Source organism: Pelophylax lessonae (assembly GCF_965119305.1).
Source record: "Pelophylax lessonae genome assembly, chromosome: 3".
Lineage (NCBI taxonomy): Eukaryota > Metazoa > Chordata > Amphibia > Anura > Ranidae > Pelophylax > Pelophylax lessonae.
Genome location: NC_138770.1, coordinates 273,349,313 through 273,368,242, shown reverse-complemented (window position 1 = coordinate 273,368,242; position 18,930 = coordinate 273,349,313). Strand labels below are relative to the sequence as shown.

Here is an 18,930-nt window from a genome sequence, read left to right as displayed (position 1 = left end):
CATCCCAGCAAACCCAGAAAATCTTTAGCTAAGCTGGTAGACTCAATCAGTGTGAATATTCAAATCCCCAAGGATAAGGAGTCTCTTAAAACAAAGGCAAAAAAATAAAAACAAATCAGCAAATTTGCCTCTATAATATCTCTACAAGACTTGGGTGGTCGATAAACAGTAGCAATAACAGATGCGTGAGGAACAGAGGCCTTGAGAACAAGGAATTCAAAAGAAGAGAAAATAACAGGGGGTAAAATAACAGGGGATAGAATGCAGAGCTATCTGTAAATGACATTTGCCTGAGAGACATGGGAGGTCATAAAATCTGTACCCCGGAAGGGTGATTTGGTTGAAAAGGATGCCATTATTTTATTTGTGCCAGGTTTCAGGTAAGCTCAGAAAGTCCAGCTTATTACCTGCAATAAAGTCAGACATACAGTAAGTAGTGCCTTGTTATTAGTAGAGTGTTCAGAAGCGCCGGTCTGGCCTTCCTCGGAGGATCCATGGGAATTGGAGTGGAGTCAGGGCATGTCAGTGAAAATAGGCTTTGAGGTCAGTGTCAGTGTGGAATGGTCTTGTAGCCTTGCGCTAATAAGCAGGGATCGAGACAGCACAGATACTTGAAGGGAAGAAGAGACAGCGTCCTATGCCACAATGCATGTATCGCTTTGGTTGTAAAATCCCAATATTCCAGCAGAGATCACATGCACCTTTAGCCAAGGAATAGTTCTGTTTTAGTTCCAGGAGTTGCAGTGCAGTGTACTTGAGCAGCATGACTGAGAGATCCGAGTACAGTAAAGAAAAATGTTCCAGTTATTCACAGTGCAGTGTAGGGAAAGAGGTCCAATGCAGAACAAGGAAAGCAGTCCAGTGGTTCAGGAAAGATTCAGAGGAGAGTCAGCAGCAATCTGGGGCAGATTGTGAAACAAGGAGCAGTTACTTATAAGGAAACGGTCCCCGAGAACCAAGAGATCTTATAACTCAATCCTAGTAGTCAGAGTTTGAATTTAAGAATTTGAAGTCAGAATTTAAAAAAAAAATGTGAAAAAGTTAAAAAGACAAAATTGTAATTGGTGTGAGGAATGGCAGTCAAATTAGCCAGCTTTCCTTCCACAAACAGGAGGAGTGGCACACAAAAAGTTAGTATTTTAATTACATTTTATCACCAATTTCTATGAACATCTTATTGGGAGCATTGTGTTGATTGTAGAGTATTTAGTGGTAGCAAGAAAATCCTGCTTTTAACCAGCTTGGGGTTGGCCAAAAGGACGCATGCTGAGTTTCCCAGATGATGAAGCAAAAAAAATGTAGATGCATTAACTAGCTGTTGGGGAATATTGTGAATATTTAAAAAAACATAGCATATACAATTGCAACACATGCATTATTGTAATATAATATTATTAAAAATAACCTTTCATTTTTGATCTGCAGCGCTGTAACTTTCCATAAAATGCAGTGCAATAAGGCGACCTGGAGAAGATCTATACACAGATAGTGCACAGAATGCCCCCCAGAAATGTAATTTCCTGCTTGTGTGGCTGCTCACTAATTTATTTAGAAGTCTGCACTAAGATATAAATCCGATTTCAAGCATCCTCACCAGTTTGGACTTCACCACAACCATAGGCTTATTTACAAAGTCATCGGAAACTGAGCACACCAGCAGCAGTTTTACAGGCTCTGGATTTGTTTTGCTGCTTACTGTCAGAGTATAGGGATGGCCTTACGGTTCGCCCGGCGGTCGGTTCGTGGCGAACTTTGCTTGTTTGCAGCCCGCCGATTTTGCGAACACATGGCGTTGTTTGCGGCGGCCATATTAGTTTACATTGGGGAGAACTTTGACCCATGACACAGCCATCAGGTGGAATGGGACAGCCAATTGAAACATTGCAGCACATGGACATACCCCCTACCCTATAAATAGACCTGAGCTGGCAGCCATTTCACATTCTGCTTTTTTTCAGTGTAGGGAGAGGTCTGCTGTGTGCACCAGGGATAGATAGTCAGTGACACAAATCGCTCTGTTAAGATCAACAAAAGTCCTTTTAAGGGTTGGTATTTGGTATAGGTCTACAGTCTCTTTTGTCAACTGTAGGGAGAGGTCTGCTGTGTGCACCAGGGACAGATAGTGACACAAATCGCTCTGTTAAGATCCACAAAAGTCCTTTTAAGGGCTGGTATTTGGTATAGGTGTACTGTCTCTTTTGTCAGCGTAGGGAGAGGTCTGCTGTGTGCACCAGGGACAGATAGTCAGTGGCACAAATCGCTCTGTTAAGGTCCACAAAAGTAATTTTAAGGACTGGTATTTGTTATAGGTGTGCAGTGCACTATATAGGGGTGTAATCCACTTATAATATACTTTGAAATATAGAAAGCATATTATAGTGGATTTGTATTGTGCACTGTGCAGCATTGTGACTGGTGTGTTAAGCGTTTCTGCAGCAATATTACAAACAGTGACAAAAGCACTTTTAAAGTATAACTGGTGTGATAGACCAGTGGCCCCCCAATGTTATCTGAGTATACTTTTATAAGTGAATTTGTGTCCTGCAACAATATTGCCTCTTTTGCTGCGTTTACTCTGCTACACACAGTGCCAAACTCACTGGCCAATTTTTTGTACAACTGGTGTGATAGACCAGTGGCCCCCAATACCACATATTGAAGTGGGGAGTTATCAGAGTATACTTTTATAAGTGTATTTGTGTCCTGCAACAATATTGCCTCTTTTGCTGCATTTACTCTGCTACACACAGTGCCAAACTCACTGGCCAATTTTTTGTACAACTGGTGTGATAGACCAGTGGCCCCCCCAATACCACATATTGAAGTGGGGTATTATTTAACAGTATACTTTTCTAAGAGTGTATTTTAGTCCTGCAAAAATGTGGCCTCTTTTGCTGAGTTAACTGTGCTACACACAGTGACAACAGTTACTGGCCAATTTTTTGTAGAACTGGTGTGATAAACCTGTGGCCCCCCAATACCACAGATTGAAGCGGGGTGTTATATACCTTGTTCCACATATACTGCGCTTCTCTACAGACTTTTGTCACAGGGTAATTTAAAAAATGACAGGCAGAGGAAGAGGCAGGCCCTTACGCAGGGGTGGTAGGGGTAGGGCAGGAGCAGTAGGCCGGAAGCCAATGTGTGAAGTTTCAGAAGGTGCATTCGATTACGTCAAAGGACACACCAGACTTGGTTGAGTGGCTCACTCAGCTTTCCTCTTCTGCACCCTCCTCATCCTCTCTATCTGCACCCTCTTCACTCTCTGCTGTGTGCACCCCCAAAGACACCACCATCAACATCACCACCACCACCACCACCATATGCCCTCCGTTTAAGTCACTGGAATTATTTTCCGATCCATCACAAGACATTTGCGATGCGCAGCCATTCTTGGCATCGGATCAGGAAGAGGAGGTAGCAACAGCCACCACTCAGCAGTCTGATGACAGTACCCAGATCAGCCCAAGGAGGTTGGTCCCCGCTGTTGCTGCCTACTCCGAGATGTCAAATGTTAGTGGTGAAGAAGGTGACGTGGATGATGACGTGTCTATGGACGTCACATGGGTGCCAACAAGAGAGGAAGAGGAGGGGAGTTCAGAGGGAGAGACGGACCAGCAGATAGGGAGGAGAAGCAGGCGGAACTTGCATTGTACAGGAGGGACAAAGCAGACTGCAAATGTATCAGGAGAGAGCCATCAACCATGTACGGTCACATCTGGCGCTCCCAGGACGCCGGCACATGGCTCCGCAGTATAGGCTTTTATTAATGCGTCTGCTGCTGACAACAGTGTTGCCATCTGCAGCCTTTGCAGTCAACGTATAAGTCGCGGAAAGCCCAACACTCACCTAGGGATCACCGCCTTAGGAAGGCACCTGAACTCCCATCACTGAGCCCAGTGGGAGCAATGCCGTCAGAACCCACAAAGCCACACTCCAGGCTCTCACCGTCCAGCCTCTTCTCCTTCTCCTCACAATTGTCCTCCACTCCACCTTCCATCATGCCGTCCTCACGTTGTTCTGGAAAAAGGCAGGCTTCTGTGGCCCAAATGTTGGAGCGTAAAAAAATAATGATGCCGGATAACCCTCTTGCCCAACGTTTGACTGCTGGCTTGTCAGAACTGATAGCCCTTCCATATCAACTGGTGGACTCGGAGGCCTTTCGGAAATTTGTGGCCATTGGAACACCACAATGGAAGGTCCCAGGCAGGAAATATTTCTCGCAGAAGGGCATTCCAGAGCTCCCCATCCTCCCCCTCCTCCTCGGCTGACTCCTCCTTTTCCGCTGCTACCGTCTCTTCCGCTACGCCGCCCAAGATCCCCAGAACCTATTCCACATGCCAGGTGAGACGTTGCCATGCTGTGCTGCGACTGTTGTGCCTGGAAGCCAAGAGCCACACTAGTCCTGCACTCCTTTCAGCTTTGCGTTCACAGGCAGATCAGTGGCTGACACCGCTCAATTTTACAGTTGGTAAAGTGGTGTGCTACAGCGGTGCCAATCTGCTGAGCACGCTGAAACAGGGCAAAATAACACACATGCCATGCATGGCACACGTCCTGAACTTGGTCATGCAGCGATTCGTTGCCAAATACCCTGGGGTCCAGGACGTCTTGCGGCAGAACAGGAAAATCTTGGGCCATTTCAGAAGATCTTGCACAGCCATGGCTCGCCTTCCTGACATTCAGCGGCGACACAACCTGCCCGTCAGGTGTCTTATTTGTGACTGCCCGACGCGATGGAACTCAGCGTTGCATATGCTTGATAGGCTTCTCCAGCAGAAACGTGCAGTTAATGACTACCTGTATGAACTCTGTGGCAGGACAGGTTCTGGGGAGTTTTGCCAGTGGCTGCTCATGCGCCACGCTTGCAGACTTCTGCGGCCATTTGAGGAGATCACCAAACTGGTCAGTCACGGCCAGGGCGCAACCAGTGACATTGTACCTTACACCTTCTTTCTGGAGCGTGCATTGCGTCGTGTCATTGATCAAGCCATCGAGGAGCAGGAGCAGGAAGATGAGGAAGTCGCAATGTTGGATGAATCCCCAGGGGGTGCTACTCCATTTGCGGCAAGTCAACAACAGGAGTCTGAAGATGAGTCAGAGGAGGATGGTGCCGGGGTGGATGAGGAGGAGCAAGAAGAGCATGCTTTAAACCTGTCTGGGATCCCTGGTGTTGTCCGTGGATGGGGGGAGGAGAACGAGGACGAGATTATCCTGGATGATGAGCTGGAGCCAGGCCACTACACCGCATCCAGTTTAGTGCGAATGGGGGCGTTCATGATTCAGTGTTTTAAGGGGGACCCCCATATAAAAAGCATAAAGGGCAAGGACCAGTACTGGGTGGCAACGTACTTAGACCCCCGGTACAAACAAAAAATGGTGGAAATGTTACCACCATCACAGAGGGTAGTCAGAATGCAGCACTTCCAGGCCTTGCTGCGAGAAATGCTGCATTCTGCTTTTGCGTGCACTGGCAGAGGAATTTCCAGTTGCAGAGAGACAGTTGCGGGTAGCAATCCAACAGCGCCTGCAAGAAGAGGGAGGTTTGAAGATGTGTTGGTCACTTCAGATATGAGATCCTTCTTTCAGCTGACCCATCGACAGCTGTATTCCGGATCCAGCATCATTGAAACGCCTAGACCGACAGGTGTTTGACTACATTGGGTTAACGGCCGATGTGGACGCTCTGAGGAGTGATGAACCCCTGAACTACTGGGTGGGCAGGCTTGACCTCTGGCCAGAGCTTGCACAATTTGCAATGGAACTGTTGGCTTGCCCCCCGTCCAGTGTCCTGTCCAAAAGGACGTTTAGTGCAGCAGGGGGGATCGTGGCTGATAAGCGCACTCGTCTAGCCTTAGTGTAGACTACCTCACGTTTATAAAAATGAATGAGGCATGGATCTCTGAGGAATTCAACACATGTGACCAGTAGACCATGTTTCATTTAAATTCCTCATGACAGGCCACAAATATCCACCAGACCGCCATCCACCACAACAATTCATGGTCCTTGTCTTTGTCAAATACAGCGGCATAAAAGGCATTTCATGTCCATTGAATGCCTAATTTTTGGGGCCTTTTATGGCTGAAACTTACCTCTGTATCCTGTGAATGCCTAATGTACCTTCAGCCACAGAATACAACGTTCTTAGCTGTCAGGTAAACCCATGTGGGCTAATTTTTGGGGCCTATACTGGCCGCCACTTACTTCTGTATCTTGTCAATGCCTAATGTACCTTCAGCCACAGAATACAACGTTCTTAGCTGTCAGGTAAACCCATGTGGGCAAATTTTTGTGGCCTATACTGGCCGACACTTACTTCTGTATCCTGTGAATGCCTAATGTACCTTCAGCCACAGAATACAACATTCTTAGCTGTCAGGTAAACCCATGTGGGCTAATTTTTGGGGCGTATACTGGCTGACACTTACTTCTATATGCTGTGAATGCCTAATGTACCTTCAGCCACACAATACAACATTCTTAGCTGTCAGGTAAACCCATGTGGGCTAATTTTTGGGGCATATACTGGCCAACACTTACTTCTGTGTCCTGTGAATGCCTAATGTACCTTCAGCCACAGAATACAACGTTCTTAGCTGTCAGGTAATCCCATGTGGGCTAATTTTTGGGGCCTTTTATGGCCCGACACTTACTTCTGTATCCTGTGAATGCCTAATGTACCTTCAGCCACAGAATACAACGTTCTTAGCTGTCAGGTAAACCCATGTGGGCTAATTTTTGGGGCCTATACTGTCCGACACTTACTTCTGTATCCTGTGAATGCCTAATGTACCTCCAGCCACAGAATACATCGTTCTTAGCTGTCAGGTAAACCCATGTGGGCTAATTTTTGGGGTCTTTCATGGCCGACACTTGCTTATTTATCCTGTGAATGTCTAATGTACCTTCAGCCACAGAATACAACATTCTTAGCTGTCAGGTAAACTCATGTGGGCTAATTTTTGGGGCCTATACTGGCCGACACTTACTTCTGTATCCTGTGAATGCCAAATGTACCTTCAGCCACAGAATACAACATTCTTAGCTGTCAGGTAAACCCACGTGGGCTAATTTTTGGGGCCTTTTATGGCCGACACTTACTTATTTATCCTGTGAATGCCTAATGTACCTTCAGCCACACAATACAACGTTCTTAGCTGTCAGGTAAGCCCATGTGGGCTAATTTTTGGGGCCTATACTGGCCAACACTTACTTCTGTATCCTGTGAATGCCTAATGTACCTTCAGCCACAGAATACAATGTTCTTAGCTGTCAGGTAAACGCATGTGGGATAATTTTTGGGGCCTGGAATGGCCGACACTTACTTCTTTATCCTGTGAATGCCTAATTTTTCAGACTGGAATTGAAAATCAATGGGTCTGCAAATGTTCCGCCAAGTTGTGGAATGGATGCGGACCCGTTTACAGATGTGTGAATGGACCCTATATGTATTTGACATGTATTTACTGGCTGCTGTCAGTTCTGGCTGATTTAGGGAAAAAAAAATGTTTTTGCTGTAAAAAAAAAAAAAAAATGTTTAGGGCAACTTTTCCAATTGCAATACTTCTGTTATGACATTGTCCATGTGTGGGACTATTTGTGCACAGCTATCAAGTCTTTTGTGGCTGCAAATATGACCTAAAGGTTTTTAAAGTTTGCCTCCCCTTAAAGTCAATGGGGCCCGCCGCAAACTTACGGTTCGTGGACATTTGAGAACGTTCGCGGCTAACGCTCGCGAACCGCCCCGGCCGATGTTTGCCATCTCTATCAGAGTACCAACGGGTCTGAAAATGGGCCACAATGTGCCAAAATACAGAGCTCAGTGCACTATCTTTGTCCCATCCCTGAGACTAGTCATAGATTGAGTCTTAAGAGTCACACTCAAGGATATGTCTCAGCTCTGGGTCTAGAGAGCGGCCTGCAGCTAAGTAACACAGTACACAAAGGTCCTAAAAAGTGCCAAAAACAGGGTCCAGTGGCTGAAGATCACATTACAAACAAGTCCCACATTCTTGGGTCCAACAGGGTCTGGGGACAGCCTAGCCTCTAAAGCTGTTGCTGAGGATATGCTAATCTTGATAGCAGCTGTTCAGAAACTAGATCAAGCAGAGCATGTGAGGTCTTGCTTGAAGTTACCAAAGAATAAATATCCACAATGTGAAAAACATCTTGATAGAAGAGAAAAAAAAAAAGGATGTTCTGCAATAGAACTGAGGAAAAGGTGCCCAGTCTCACAGGACATTAGCAAAAAGCAGAGGCATGATGGATGGAGGCAGTGTTTTACAGGGGCTGGCTTAACAGTTTTATCTTGCCACTGTCTACACCTCTTGATGATGTCACTAAAACCCACATGTTCAAGACATACAAAATAATGTTTGGTGGAGAAAGTTTACACTGATGTAGTTTGTAAACCTCACGCATGTAAGCATATTGGGCTCATCATTGTACATGAACTGCAATGATTTTCTAAATTAAATCTTTACAAATGCTAAACTTATAGTGTGCAAACCCACATGTTCAAGACATACAAAATAATGTTTGGTGGAAAATGTTTACACTGATGTAGTTTGTATGTATAACTCACTGTATCAGTTATTCTCTACAAATTATTACACATTTTGATAATCATATGTTATGGCCTTATTCTTCTGCTCCCTAATTCATGGCATGTATTGCCTGCCTTTTTTCTGAGATTTGCTACACATTTCCCCAAAGATGAATAATATATTTGGCATTGGGCTTGTATGTAAAACTGTGACTTTGTATAAGTGTTAAGTTTTTACTAAATGATTAATATTATCTTGTAAGTAAAAATACCATTGATCTTGTTTTGTACAAGGTACAATCTGTGTAAGATAATGATACCTTTTTGATGACTTCAGTTGCTAATTGTTGTAAAGATGGTGATGAAACTGAGTGGAGGCCGCCATTGCCACTATAGGAGTTCTGCAGACCAATGTATGTCACAGCATTGCTGCTAAGAATTCTCTGAAAATCCTATAATGAGAATGTCATATCATTATTTATTTTTTTCCAAGAAAGTGCCATTTGACCAAGATTCAGACATACAGTATGTGGCTACTTTCAAATATACAAATTTGCTTTTCAAGGGTTCTGAAGAGAATATAATTCACATTTACCTGTAACAAAATCAGCATATCCACTCAGCATTTACCTAAAAGCATACAGTGACAAATCATTACAATGCTCAGCGAGCTGAAAGGGCACAACAATGTGTTCTTGACATGAGGAGCACATCAAGCACAGTCATTGCAAAAGCAGTCTGTTCCTTACTAGAAATCCACCTTCATCTTGTCATTGTGTCATTGTATAAATATTTCATATTTAAAAATAAATAAATAAAAAAAAATACCTAACAAGAGAATCAGTTGTATGAATTATTTGAATAATTTGACCATGACTCTTTGAACAACATTAATCCAATTTGAATGAAAATTTCATAGTGGGGCAAAGGCAGTGAGTATATTACAGTTACATTTACCTCAATGGGAAACACAAAATGTTCCTTTTCCTCTAACACAGATTTTTTTTTAAATTTTCCTTTAAACAAAGGCAGATGTAATTGCTGGCATGCAGTTTTTCTAATTAAAATAAATTATATGTTTACAGGATGCAAAAGCCCATCTATTCATGTTCTTATTTAACTATTCCACGTCTCCAGTGCTTTGTGTTTTTTAATCATAAATGGTGCCTTACAGTAATATAATGTAATTTTACTTTACATTAACAGCAGAGGATTATGGAGGATAGTTTAGACACAATCATTTTATGTAGCTATACCTTTCTGTGCATCGCAACATCAAAATGTATTATATTTTAAAAAAGTTTGACAAAATCTCAATATGTCTTTAAGTTAGTGCAAAAGCTGGTGCAACTCTGCATATAAACCAATCAGCTTCTAATGTGTTTGTCAAACCTCAATTGAATAAGCTGATGTTAGAAGCTGATTGGCTACCATGCACAGCTGCACCAGATCTTTTCCCTCTCCAGCTTTAGTAAATTAACTCCTATGAGCCTTAGCAGGAAACTATATTATTTACTTCCTTCAAAAGTACTTATTTCTACTGGTAAGTATCAAATTATTGTATTTGTACTCTAATTTCTATACAAGAAAGAAAAATAGTTTGTCTGCTGAATGAAGTAATCAAAATGACTGGAAAAATGTATCTTATTAAAACACGTAAGCCACTTTACTTGAGCTTAAACATGAAGATACTATATTAAAAAAAGGTGATTTTGATGGAAATTTGGGAGATTCCTTTGACCATCACTAATGGGATGTGAAAATATCTCCCAGTAACCATTCTCTGTTATTTTACGTGAGCTAAGCTGATTCGATGTTATCAAGTAAGGTTGAGTGATTTTGTGATTTGATGTAAACCTCACGCATGTAAGCATATTGGGCTCATCATTGTACATGAACTGCAATGATTTTCTAAATGAACTCTTTACAAATGCTAAATTGAATGCATACTTATAATATGAGAAAAAGAAATGCCCTTACAGGGGGTATAGAAAAGAATCACCCTCATTTAAAATAATCACATTTTGTTGCTTTGCAGTCTGAGATGAAGACAGACACAATTTTATCCAGCTCTATTTACTATATAGTGCAACTTATAACATCCAAGTAAAAAATATAACACCAACACATCAGAAAAAAATAAAAAAAAAACCTTGTCAGTATTTTGTCAGTATTTTCTTGAACCACCTTTTGCTTAAAATACAGCCTTTAGTCTGTTGGGATATGTCTCTACTAACTTTGCACATCTAGACTTTGCAATATTTGCCCAATCTTCTTTGCAGAACTGCTCAAGTTCAGTTAAATTTGATGGTGACCATTTGTGGACTGCAGTCTTCAAGTCATTCCACAGATTTTCCATGGGGTTTAAGTCTGGGCTTTAACTAGGCCATGCAAGGATATTCAAAAAATTTTCCTTCAACCACTATGTGGTCATTTTTTGCTTTGGGTCATTTTTATGTTGGAAGGTAAACCTTCTTCACATTGACAACTTTCTGGCAGAGGGAAACAGATTTTCCTCAAGAATTTGACAGTATTTGGTCCCATCCATTTTTCCTTCTATCATAACAAGTGCCTCAGTCCCTGCTGAAGAGAAACATCCCCGTAACAGGATATTGCCACCCTCATGCCTAACTGTAGGAATAGTGGTATTTGGATGGTGAGCTGTATTGGATTTCTGCCAGACATATTGTTTGGTGTTGAGGCCAAATAATTAAATTTTAGTCTCATCTGACCATAACACCTTTTTTAATGTGGCTGCAGAATATTCAAGGTGTTATTTGGCAAAGCATGTGGCCTTTCTTGAGGAGTGGGTTTTTCTTGCAGCCCTCCCATTCGAGCCACATTTGTGGAAAATTTGAGATATTTTTGTAACATGCACACAATGACCACTCTTTGTCATAAATTCCTGCAACTGCTTCAGAGTTGCTTTAGGCCTTTTGGTAGCCTCTATGACCAGTTTCCACCTGGCTCTTTCATACAGTTTGGAGCAGCTTCCTGATCCAGGGAGGGTCCATGTTTTACCAAATACCTTCCACTTCTTAATAATAGAGTTCACTGTGCTTCTAGGCATTGGTAAAGCCATTGGTAAAATCACCTATTGGAAAGCCCACAACATTAAAAGCCAAATTGCCCCAAATATATTTAAACCCAAAGAGTTGGCCCAGAGAAAGGCGGTCTCTTTTCCAATTTGGTTGGTATTTACAAATGTAGAAAGAGGAATTGCTTAATGTGTGCCTTTGTCCCGAATGGCCTGAAATCCTTTGAAGCAAATAATAGACAGCATTCGATAGATAGTTTCTTTACTTGCTCCTCAGAATTTGTTATCTTTGCTCCCAAATGTCCCTGTGGTCTGCTCTATGTGGGCAGGACTATTAGGCCTCTGAGAACCAGATTTGGAGAACACGGGCAAGCTATAGAACAAGGACAAAAAGAAAGAAATAAAAAATACTGTGTACTCAAACATTTTCGGGAAGCACATGCACAATCCACCGAGGGGCTAACAGTATGGATTGTGGAACAAATTCCCAATGCCCTCCAAGTAGCAGAAAGATACAAAAAATTATGCGAATTAGAAACTTATTGGATATTTTCCTGAAATACTTTAGTCCCCATGGGGTTAAATGAAGAAATAAAAACACAATATTGTACAACCATCATTTAGAGATATATTGTCCCATCCCCCAGAAGATTAAGAGTCTTTACAAATAATCACATTGAGATGATCAAAAATCCAGGGTTTCCCTTTTCTTCCCTCACCCTAATGCCCATTAGAGAATTTTTTTTCAAAATTTTCAATCCTTATATTGATATCACTTACTGAGAGACATGTGGTTCTCACCTTTAATTCTAGGTCCATTTTTACTTTTATTTTATTTTAAAATGTATTTGTATTTTTATATATTTTTTCTATTTTCTTTTTCACTTCTATTTCTATATAGTTATGCCATCCGTCTTCCTTCTATTTATTCCGGCAAAGGAGCTAGGAGGCTCCGAAACATGTTGCCGCCCACTTTACCACCCATTGTGTGACGTCATCTTGGTCAGACACCAGTTGGACATGCTCTTCAGTCTGGCTTGCATTCCAGCTTTGTTACAGCTGGCCACGGCCTTCAGTTGCACCGCACTCTCCCCCTGCACACCAGCCAGTTAGGGTGAGGTCTCTGGACATCTCATCTCGGGACTTACTCCATTCATGGAGTATCAGAGCTGCCTGCCTACAGGGCCACTACACACAGATTCAGACCAGTCATTTGTTAGTCAACCAGGATATAGCAGAAAGCGGACCCTGATACATCCTTTGGATCCATCTGATTGTCATCAGGTATATCCAGAGGAGGATGAGAATCTTGCTTGCCCAATCTTCACAATTTGTGAATGCAATCCATTTTTATTACATGTGCTTTATGAACAAACAGATACACTTAGATGGCTGCGCCTTCTTGTTCCTTTTATCTTTATTTTTATCTTTATTGGTAAAGTCTTAAAATATTTGTGCCTCTACACAACTTTATCCTGGAGATCTTTTGACAATGCCCTTTAACAGTCACCTGTTAGTTTAACTTCTATAGTTGGGAAGATAATGGAGAGTTTAATAAAAGACCACATAAATGAGTTTTAAGTAACAGACTGCATGGATTCAAGAAAGACAGAAGTTGTCAGGCAAATCTTTCTTTTTATGAGGATGTAATAAAACCTTGGACAAAGGGGTGGCTGTAGATGTAGTACATTCCAATTTTGCCAAAGCGTTTGACACAGTTACTCACACTCGGCTAATGTGTATGGTAAAGTCTACAGGCTTGGAAAAATCAGTTTGTAAATGGATAGAAAACTGACTAAAAGACCAAATTCAGAGAGTAGCGGTTAATGATTCTCACTCTGAATGGTTTAAGGTTATCAGTAGTTTACCCCAAGATTTAGTGTTGGGACCCTTACTTTTTAATATAATTATAAATGATATAGGGTCTTGGATTAAAATTACTAGTTCAGTGTTTGCTGATGACACCAAGCTTTGCAGTGGAATAACATACTTACAGGATGTCTCCAACTTACAAGCCAATCTCAATGCATTATTTCATTGGGCAACTGTTTGGCAAATGAGGTTTAATGTCAATAAATGTAAAGTTATACACTTAGGGGCTAGAAATATGCATGCATAATACATATTAGAAGGAGAACAGCTGGGGGGGTCAATGGTGGAGAAGGATCTGGGTGTTCTGGTAGATCATAAGATTAATAATGGTATGCAATGCCAAGCTGCAGTTTCCAAAGTGAGAGAAACCCTTTCTTGTATTAAGAGAGGCATGGACTGCAGAAAGAGAGAGAGATCATTTTGCCCCTGTAAAAATCATTGGTAAGACCTCATCTGGAACATGCAGTTCAGTTTTGAACACCAGTTCACAAAAAGGATATCAGGGAACTGGAGAAATGCAGAGAAGGGCAACCAAACTGATAAGAGGCATGGAGGAGCTCAGCTATGAGGAAAGATTAGCTGAACTGAATTTATTCTCTCTTGAGAAGAGGAGATTATTGATCAACATGTATCATCACAAAAGCGATCCATATAGTGAGCTTGGTGTTGAGCTATTCACTTTAAGGTCATCACAGAGAACAAGGGGGCACTCTTTACGTCTAGAGGAAAAGAGATTCTATCTCCAAATATGGAAAGCCTTCTTCACAGTAAAAGCTGTGAAAATGTGGAATAGACTTGTTTTATAAAAGGCCTGGATTCCTTCCTAGATGCACATAGTATAACTGGATACTAATATTTATAGGTAAAGTTGATTCTGGGGATATCTGATTGCCTCTTGAGGGGATCAGGAAGGAATTATTTTTCCGCTGACAGAGCAAATTGGATCATGCTTTATTGTGTTGTTTATGCCTCCCTCTGGATTAACTGTGGCCATAGGATTGTATATATATATATATATATATATATATATATATATATATATATATATATATATATATATATATATATATATATATATATATATATATTTATATATATATATATATATATATATTTATATATATATATATATATATATATATATATATATATATATATATATATATATATTTATAGGAAAGCTCTTTGCTGAGCTAATTAAGACTACCACAACTGATCGCAGTTGAAAATCAAATAGCTTTGTGTGCCATTGAGAAGGTGACTAGCTACGCCTGAAGTGATTTTTCAGAGGGGAGGGTGATTCTTTTTTAAACTTTTTTGACATGTTGGTGTTGTATCTTTAACTTGGATTTTATACATTGCACTGAGTAAATACACCTGGATAAAACAAAAACGCTGTCTGTCTTCATTTCAGGCTGCAAAGCAACAAAATGTGATTACAGTGAGGGTAAAAAGTATTTGATACCCTGCTGATTTTGTACATTTCCCCACTGACAAAAATGGATCAGTCTATAATTTTAATGATAGGTTTATTTTAACATTAAGAGACAGAATAACAACACAAGTTTCCAGAAAAACGCAATTAAAAAAGTTATACATTGATTTGCATTTTAATAAGTGAAATAAGTATTTGTTCCCATATCAATCAGCAAGATTTCTGGCTCCCAGGTGACCTCTATACAGGTACTGAGCTGAGATTAGGAGCACTCTCTTAAAGGGAGGAATCAGCCCAGAACTACATGTGAGAATCGTGTCAATAATCTCAAGGCAGCTGGGACCATAGTCACCAAGAAAACAATTGGTAACACACTACGCAGTGAAGGACTGAAATCCTGCAGTGGCCGCAAGGTCCCCCTGCTCAAGAAAGCACATGTACAGGCCCATCTGAAGTATGCTAATGAACATCTGAATGATTCAGAGGAGAACTGGGTGCAGTGCGGTGGTCAGATGAGACCAAAATCAAGCTCTTTGGCATCGACTCAACTCCGTGTTTGGAGGAGCAGGAATGCTGCCTATGACCCCAAGAACACCATCCCCACCGTCAAACATGGAGGTGGAAACATTATGCTTTGGGGGGGGGGGGATTCCGCTAAGGGGACAGGACAACTTCAACGCATCAAAGGGACGATGAATGGGCCTATGTACTGTCAAATCTTGGGTGAGAACCTCCTTCCCTCAGCCAGGGCATTGAAAATGGGTTGTGGATGGGTCTTCCAGCATGACAATGACCCAAAACACATGGCCAAGGAAACAAAGGAGTGGCTCAAGAAGCACATTAGGATCCTGGAGTGGGCCTAGCCAGTCTCCAGACCTTAATCCTATTGAAAATATTTACGGGGAGCTGAGGGTTCGAGTTACCAAACGTCAGCCTCGAAACCTTAATGACTTGGAGAGGATCTGCCAAGAGGAGTGGGACAAAATCCCTCCTGAGATGTGTGCAAACCTGGTGGCCAACTACAAGAAACATCTGAGCTCTGTCATTGCCTGCAAGAGTTTTGCCACCAAGTACTAAGTCATGTTTTGTGAAGGGACCTAGTACTTATTTTACTCATTAAAATGCAAATCAATTTATACCTTTTTTTGAAATGCGTTTTTCTGGATTTTTTTGTTGCGATTCTGTCACTCACTGTTAAAATAAACCTACCATTAAAATTATAGAGTGATCATTTCTTTGTCAGAGGGCAAACATACAAAATCAGCAGGGGATCAAATACTTTTTTTCCCTCACTGTTTTTTAAAGGGGGATGATTCTTTTCTATACCCACTGTAAGATTTTTCCCCGTCAGTTGGGAAGAGACATAAAATCCTCTCCCTAAAGCCTTCTGTGATACATTTTGATGTTCTATATTACCTTCATCTGAATATCAAAATAAACCTATGAAATGCAAAGCCTATAATTTTCAATGAGTACCCTTTAAGTGTCAGCCCACTCAAAAGTCATAATTTAGCTACTGCCTTAACCTGGTGATCTGAGTGAGTTTTATGTCTTAGAAACCCTAACAAAATGGGGCTAATATATTTTAATAATTTACCTTTCCCCACTTGTAAGAGCCAATGTTACCAAATGGAGCTCCTCCCCACGAGCAGAAAATTATTGTTCTTTGTGGCCTCCAGCCAGACTTCATTTTTAATACTATGGAGCTGACAATTGATGTCATAATAGCAGCACCACTTGCCCATTTTTTGTTGTTTTCCACAAACATAGTATTATGAGAGCTACCGATAATGATGTACCTGTCTAAAAGAAAAAAAAAAGGATATATTTTAATATAAGTGCATATGATAACCAAACACAATTTTAGGGGCACATTTTATATACTAGTAGCATCTTAAAACTGAGTAACATCGACATCTGTGACCTTTTTTCTGGATAGTGTGCATCCTTTACAAAGTGTGTGCTTGCAATATGGGTAATTCGCATCAATGACCAGTTTTCAGAAGATGCTAGTTTTGAAAATGTAATACTGGTATGCATACTTACTCATGAATCATGCATCTAGAAATACATACTCATATTAAATTTTTTAATGCACAAATGTACAACACCCTTTTTATGTTTGATCTGTACAGATACTGGTCACGGCCTGCCATTGCAGCGCTGGCTCAGTTGTTCCCCCACATTGGTGCCATTGGTAGTGAGGAACCTAAATGGGGGACTCAGGTGAGTATATCTGCCTTTACCATGTAAGCGGGTTATAAAGAAGTATAAAAGATAGGTTGAATGGGTGGGAGGAAGGTACTGTGAACAAATTGTTTTTGCATGGAGTGGTGCTTTAACACTTTCAGTTTCCAATTCACACATTTTCACACCTAAGGCAGAGTGCTGGCAGTAAAAGGCAGAAGTCAATCCAGGATTAGGGAGTTAGGTAGGAGTACAGACACAATGTAAATTAGATTCTCATCAACATTTTCTATTTATATGCATGATTCCATTCATAAATTAAACATAGCACTCATCTGGCTAAGGTAAATTATTTCTTATACATTCCACTGGAATACCACCACCAATGTCATTGATGAGGTAACTCTCTTTCCAAAACCTTAAAGCATTATTGGTGCAGGTGGACAGCCTCTGGAAAATCTGTCCCTATACAATGATATATTTGTCCCTAAACACACTCCTGGAACCTACTAGACCCTCTTGCCTCTGTTGTAAAATCATTGTTTGGCTAATGTGCCCTGCTTAGCATCCAGTAACATCTCAAATTTAATAATGTGTGAATATATCTGGTCTATGCTATGCCCTTCAGTCTCTCCCTTTACTCATAAGTAGTGATGAGTGAGCTAGGTAAAATTCAGCAAACTCAAGAACAAAATTGCTAAACCAGAACATTGCCCCAATCTCCCTGAAGTCTATGTGAGAAAAAATTGTGCCATATTTCAAAGCTAATTTGCAACCTTTTTTCTTAAAAAGGGTATAAGTAGTTGTGCACTGCCATGAGTGCATGTATATGCAAAAAAATGTTTGAGTGGGGCTGAAAGAGCAGAATTAACAAAACACAATTCCTTTAAATAATATGCTTCTCTTCCAGCCACCAATCTCCTCGCTTCGATAACAAATAGGATTTATTTATATCTAATATTCTGCCAGCTCCGGACATTTCCATCTCAGGCCCTAGACCACAGAGAAGCGTAGTGACTCTGCCCCTTACACCTTCTCAAGCCAGACTGACGCCTTGGGTCCACCTTCTCGCCTGCTTACCCAGCTTGATACTTGTACAACACGGATCTACTTGTTTCATGGTTAAAATGATTTAAGTTCCACCTTATCCCTCCAATGTTTACAGGCTACCTACTTCTATGATATACTCCAAATGGATTATGTTTTCTGAGCTCAATGATAGCTCCTCGGATGTAAAAACGTAGCTTTTGTTTCCCTCCCCCCTCTTTTTCCTTCCCTCCTCCTCTCTCCTTCCCTTCCCTCACATACCCCACCTTTTTCCATCCTCCTCCCCCCTTATTTAGCATTATGTTGTGTGTTATTAATATTTACTGGTGTTATCCCCCTTTGGATATTGCATGTCATTGTTCTAAGCCTCCAGACTTGTATGTTGGAAAACCGAATAAAGTATCTTAAAAAAATAAAAATAAAAAAAAAATATATATATATATTGTATACCCTAAATCTGCACATGACGTTGCAGATGTACAAAGAGATCTGTCACTACTGCCTCTAAATGGCGGACCTCTATTGCCTTCTGTTTGTAAGTGAGCGTGAATGTGAGAAGCTATACTTTTGTCACTCAGATACAATAAGACACGTGGCCACTCACTAAAACTTGAGGAAAGGCGGTTTAACCTTAAAGTGCGTAAGGGGTTCTTCACTGTAAGAGCGGTAAGGATTTGGAATTCTCTTCCACAAGCAGTCGTATCAGCAGGGAGCATTGATAGTTTCAAAAAACTATTGGATGGACGCCTTAAAGACCACAACATACAGGGGTATACAACGTACGGTCAAAAGCAAACACACACA

At 41.1% G+C, this 18,930-nt stretch overlaps 1 protein-coding gene across 1 annotated transcript in view; it reads right to left on the bottom strand.

The window, feature by feature from the left end:
- Positions 1–18,930, bottom strand: part of NAALADL2 (N-acetylated alpha-linked acidic dipeptidase like 2) — a 1,571,070-nt gene that overhangs the window by 510,429 nt on the left and 1,041,711 nt on the right. The window contains exons 8-9 of the mRNA XM_082249039.1: positions 16,490–16,695; positions 8,869–9,000 (exon numbers count right to left, since the gene is read on the bottom strand). Of these exons, the coding sequence (XP_082105165.1) occupies positions 8,869–9,000; positions 16,490–16,695 (338 nt within the window). The remainder of the gene's footprint in view (positions 1–8,868; positions 9,001–16,489; positions 16,696–18,930) is intronic.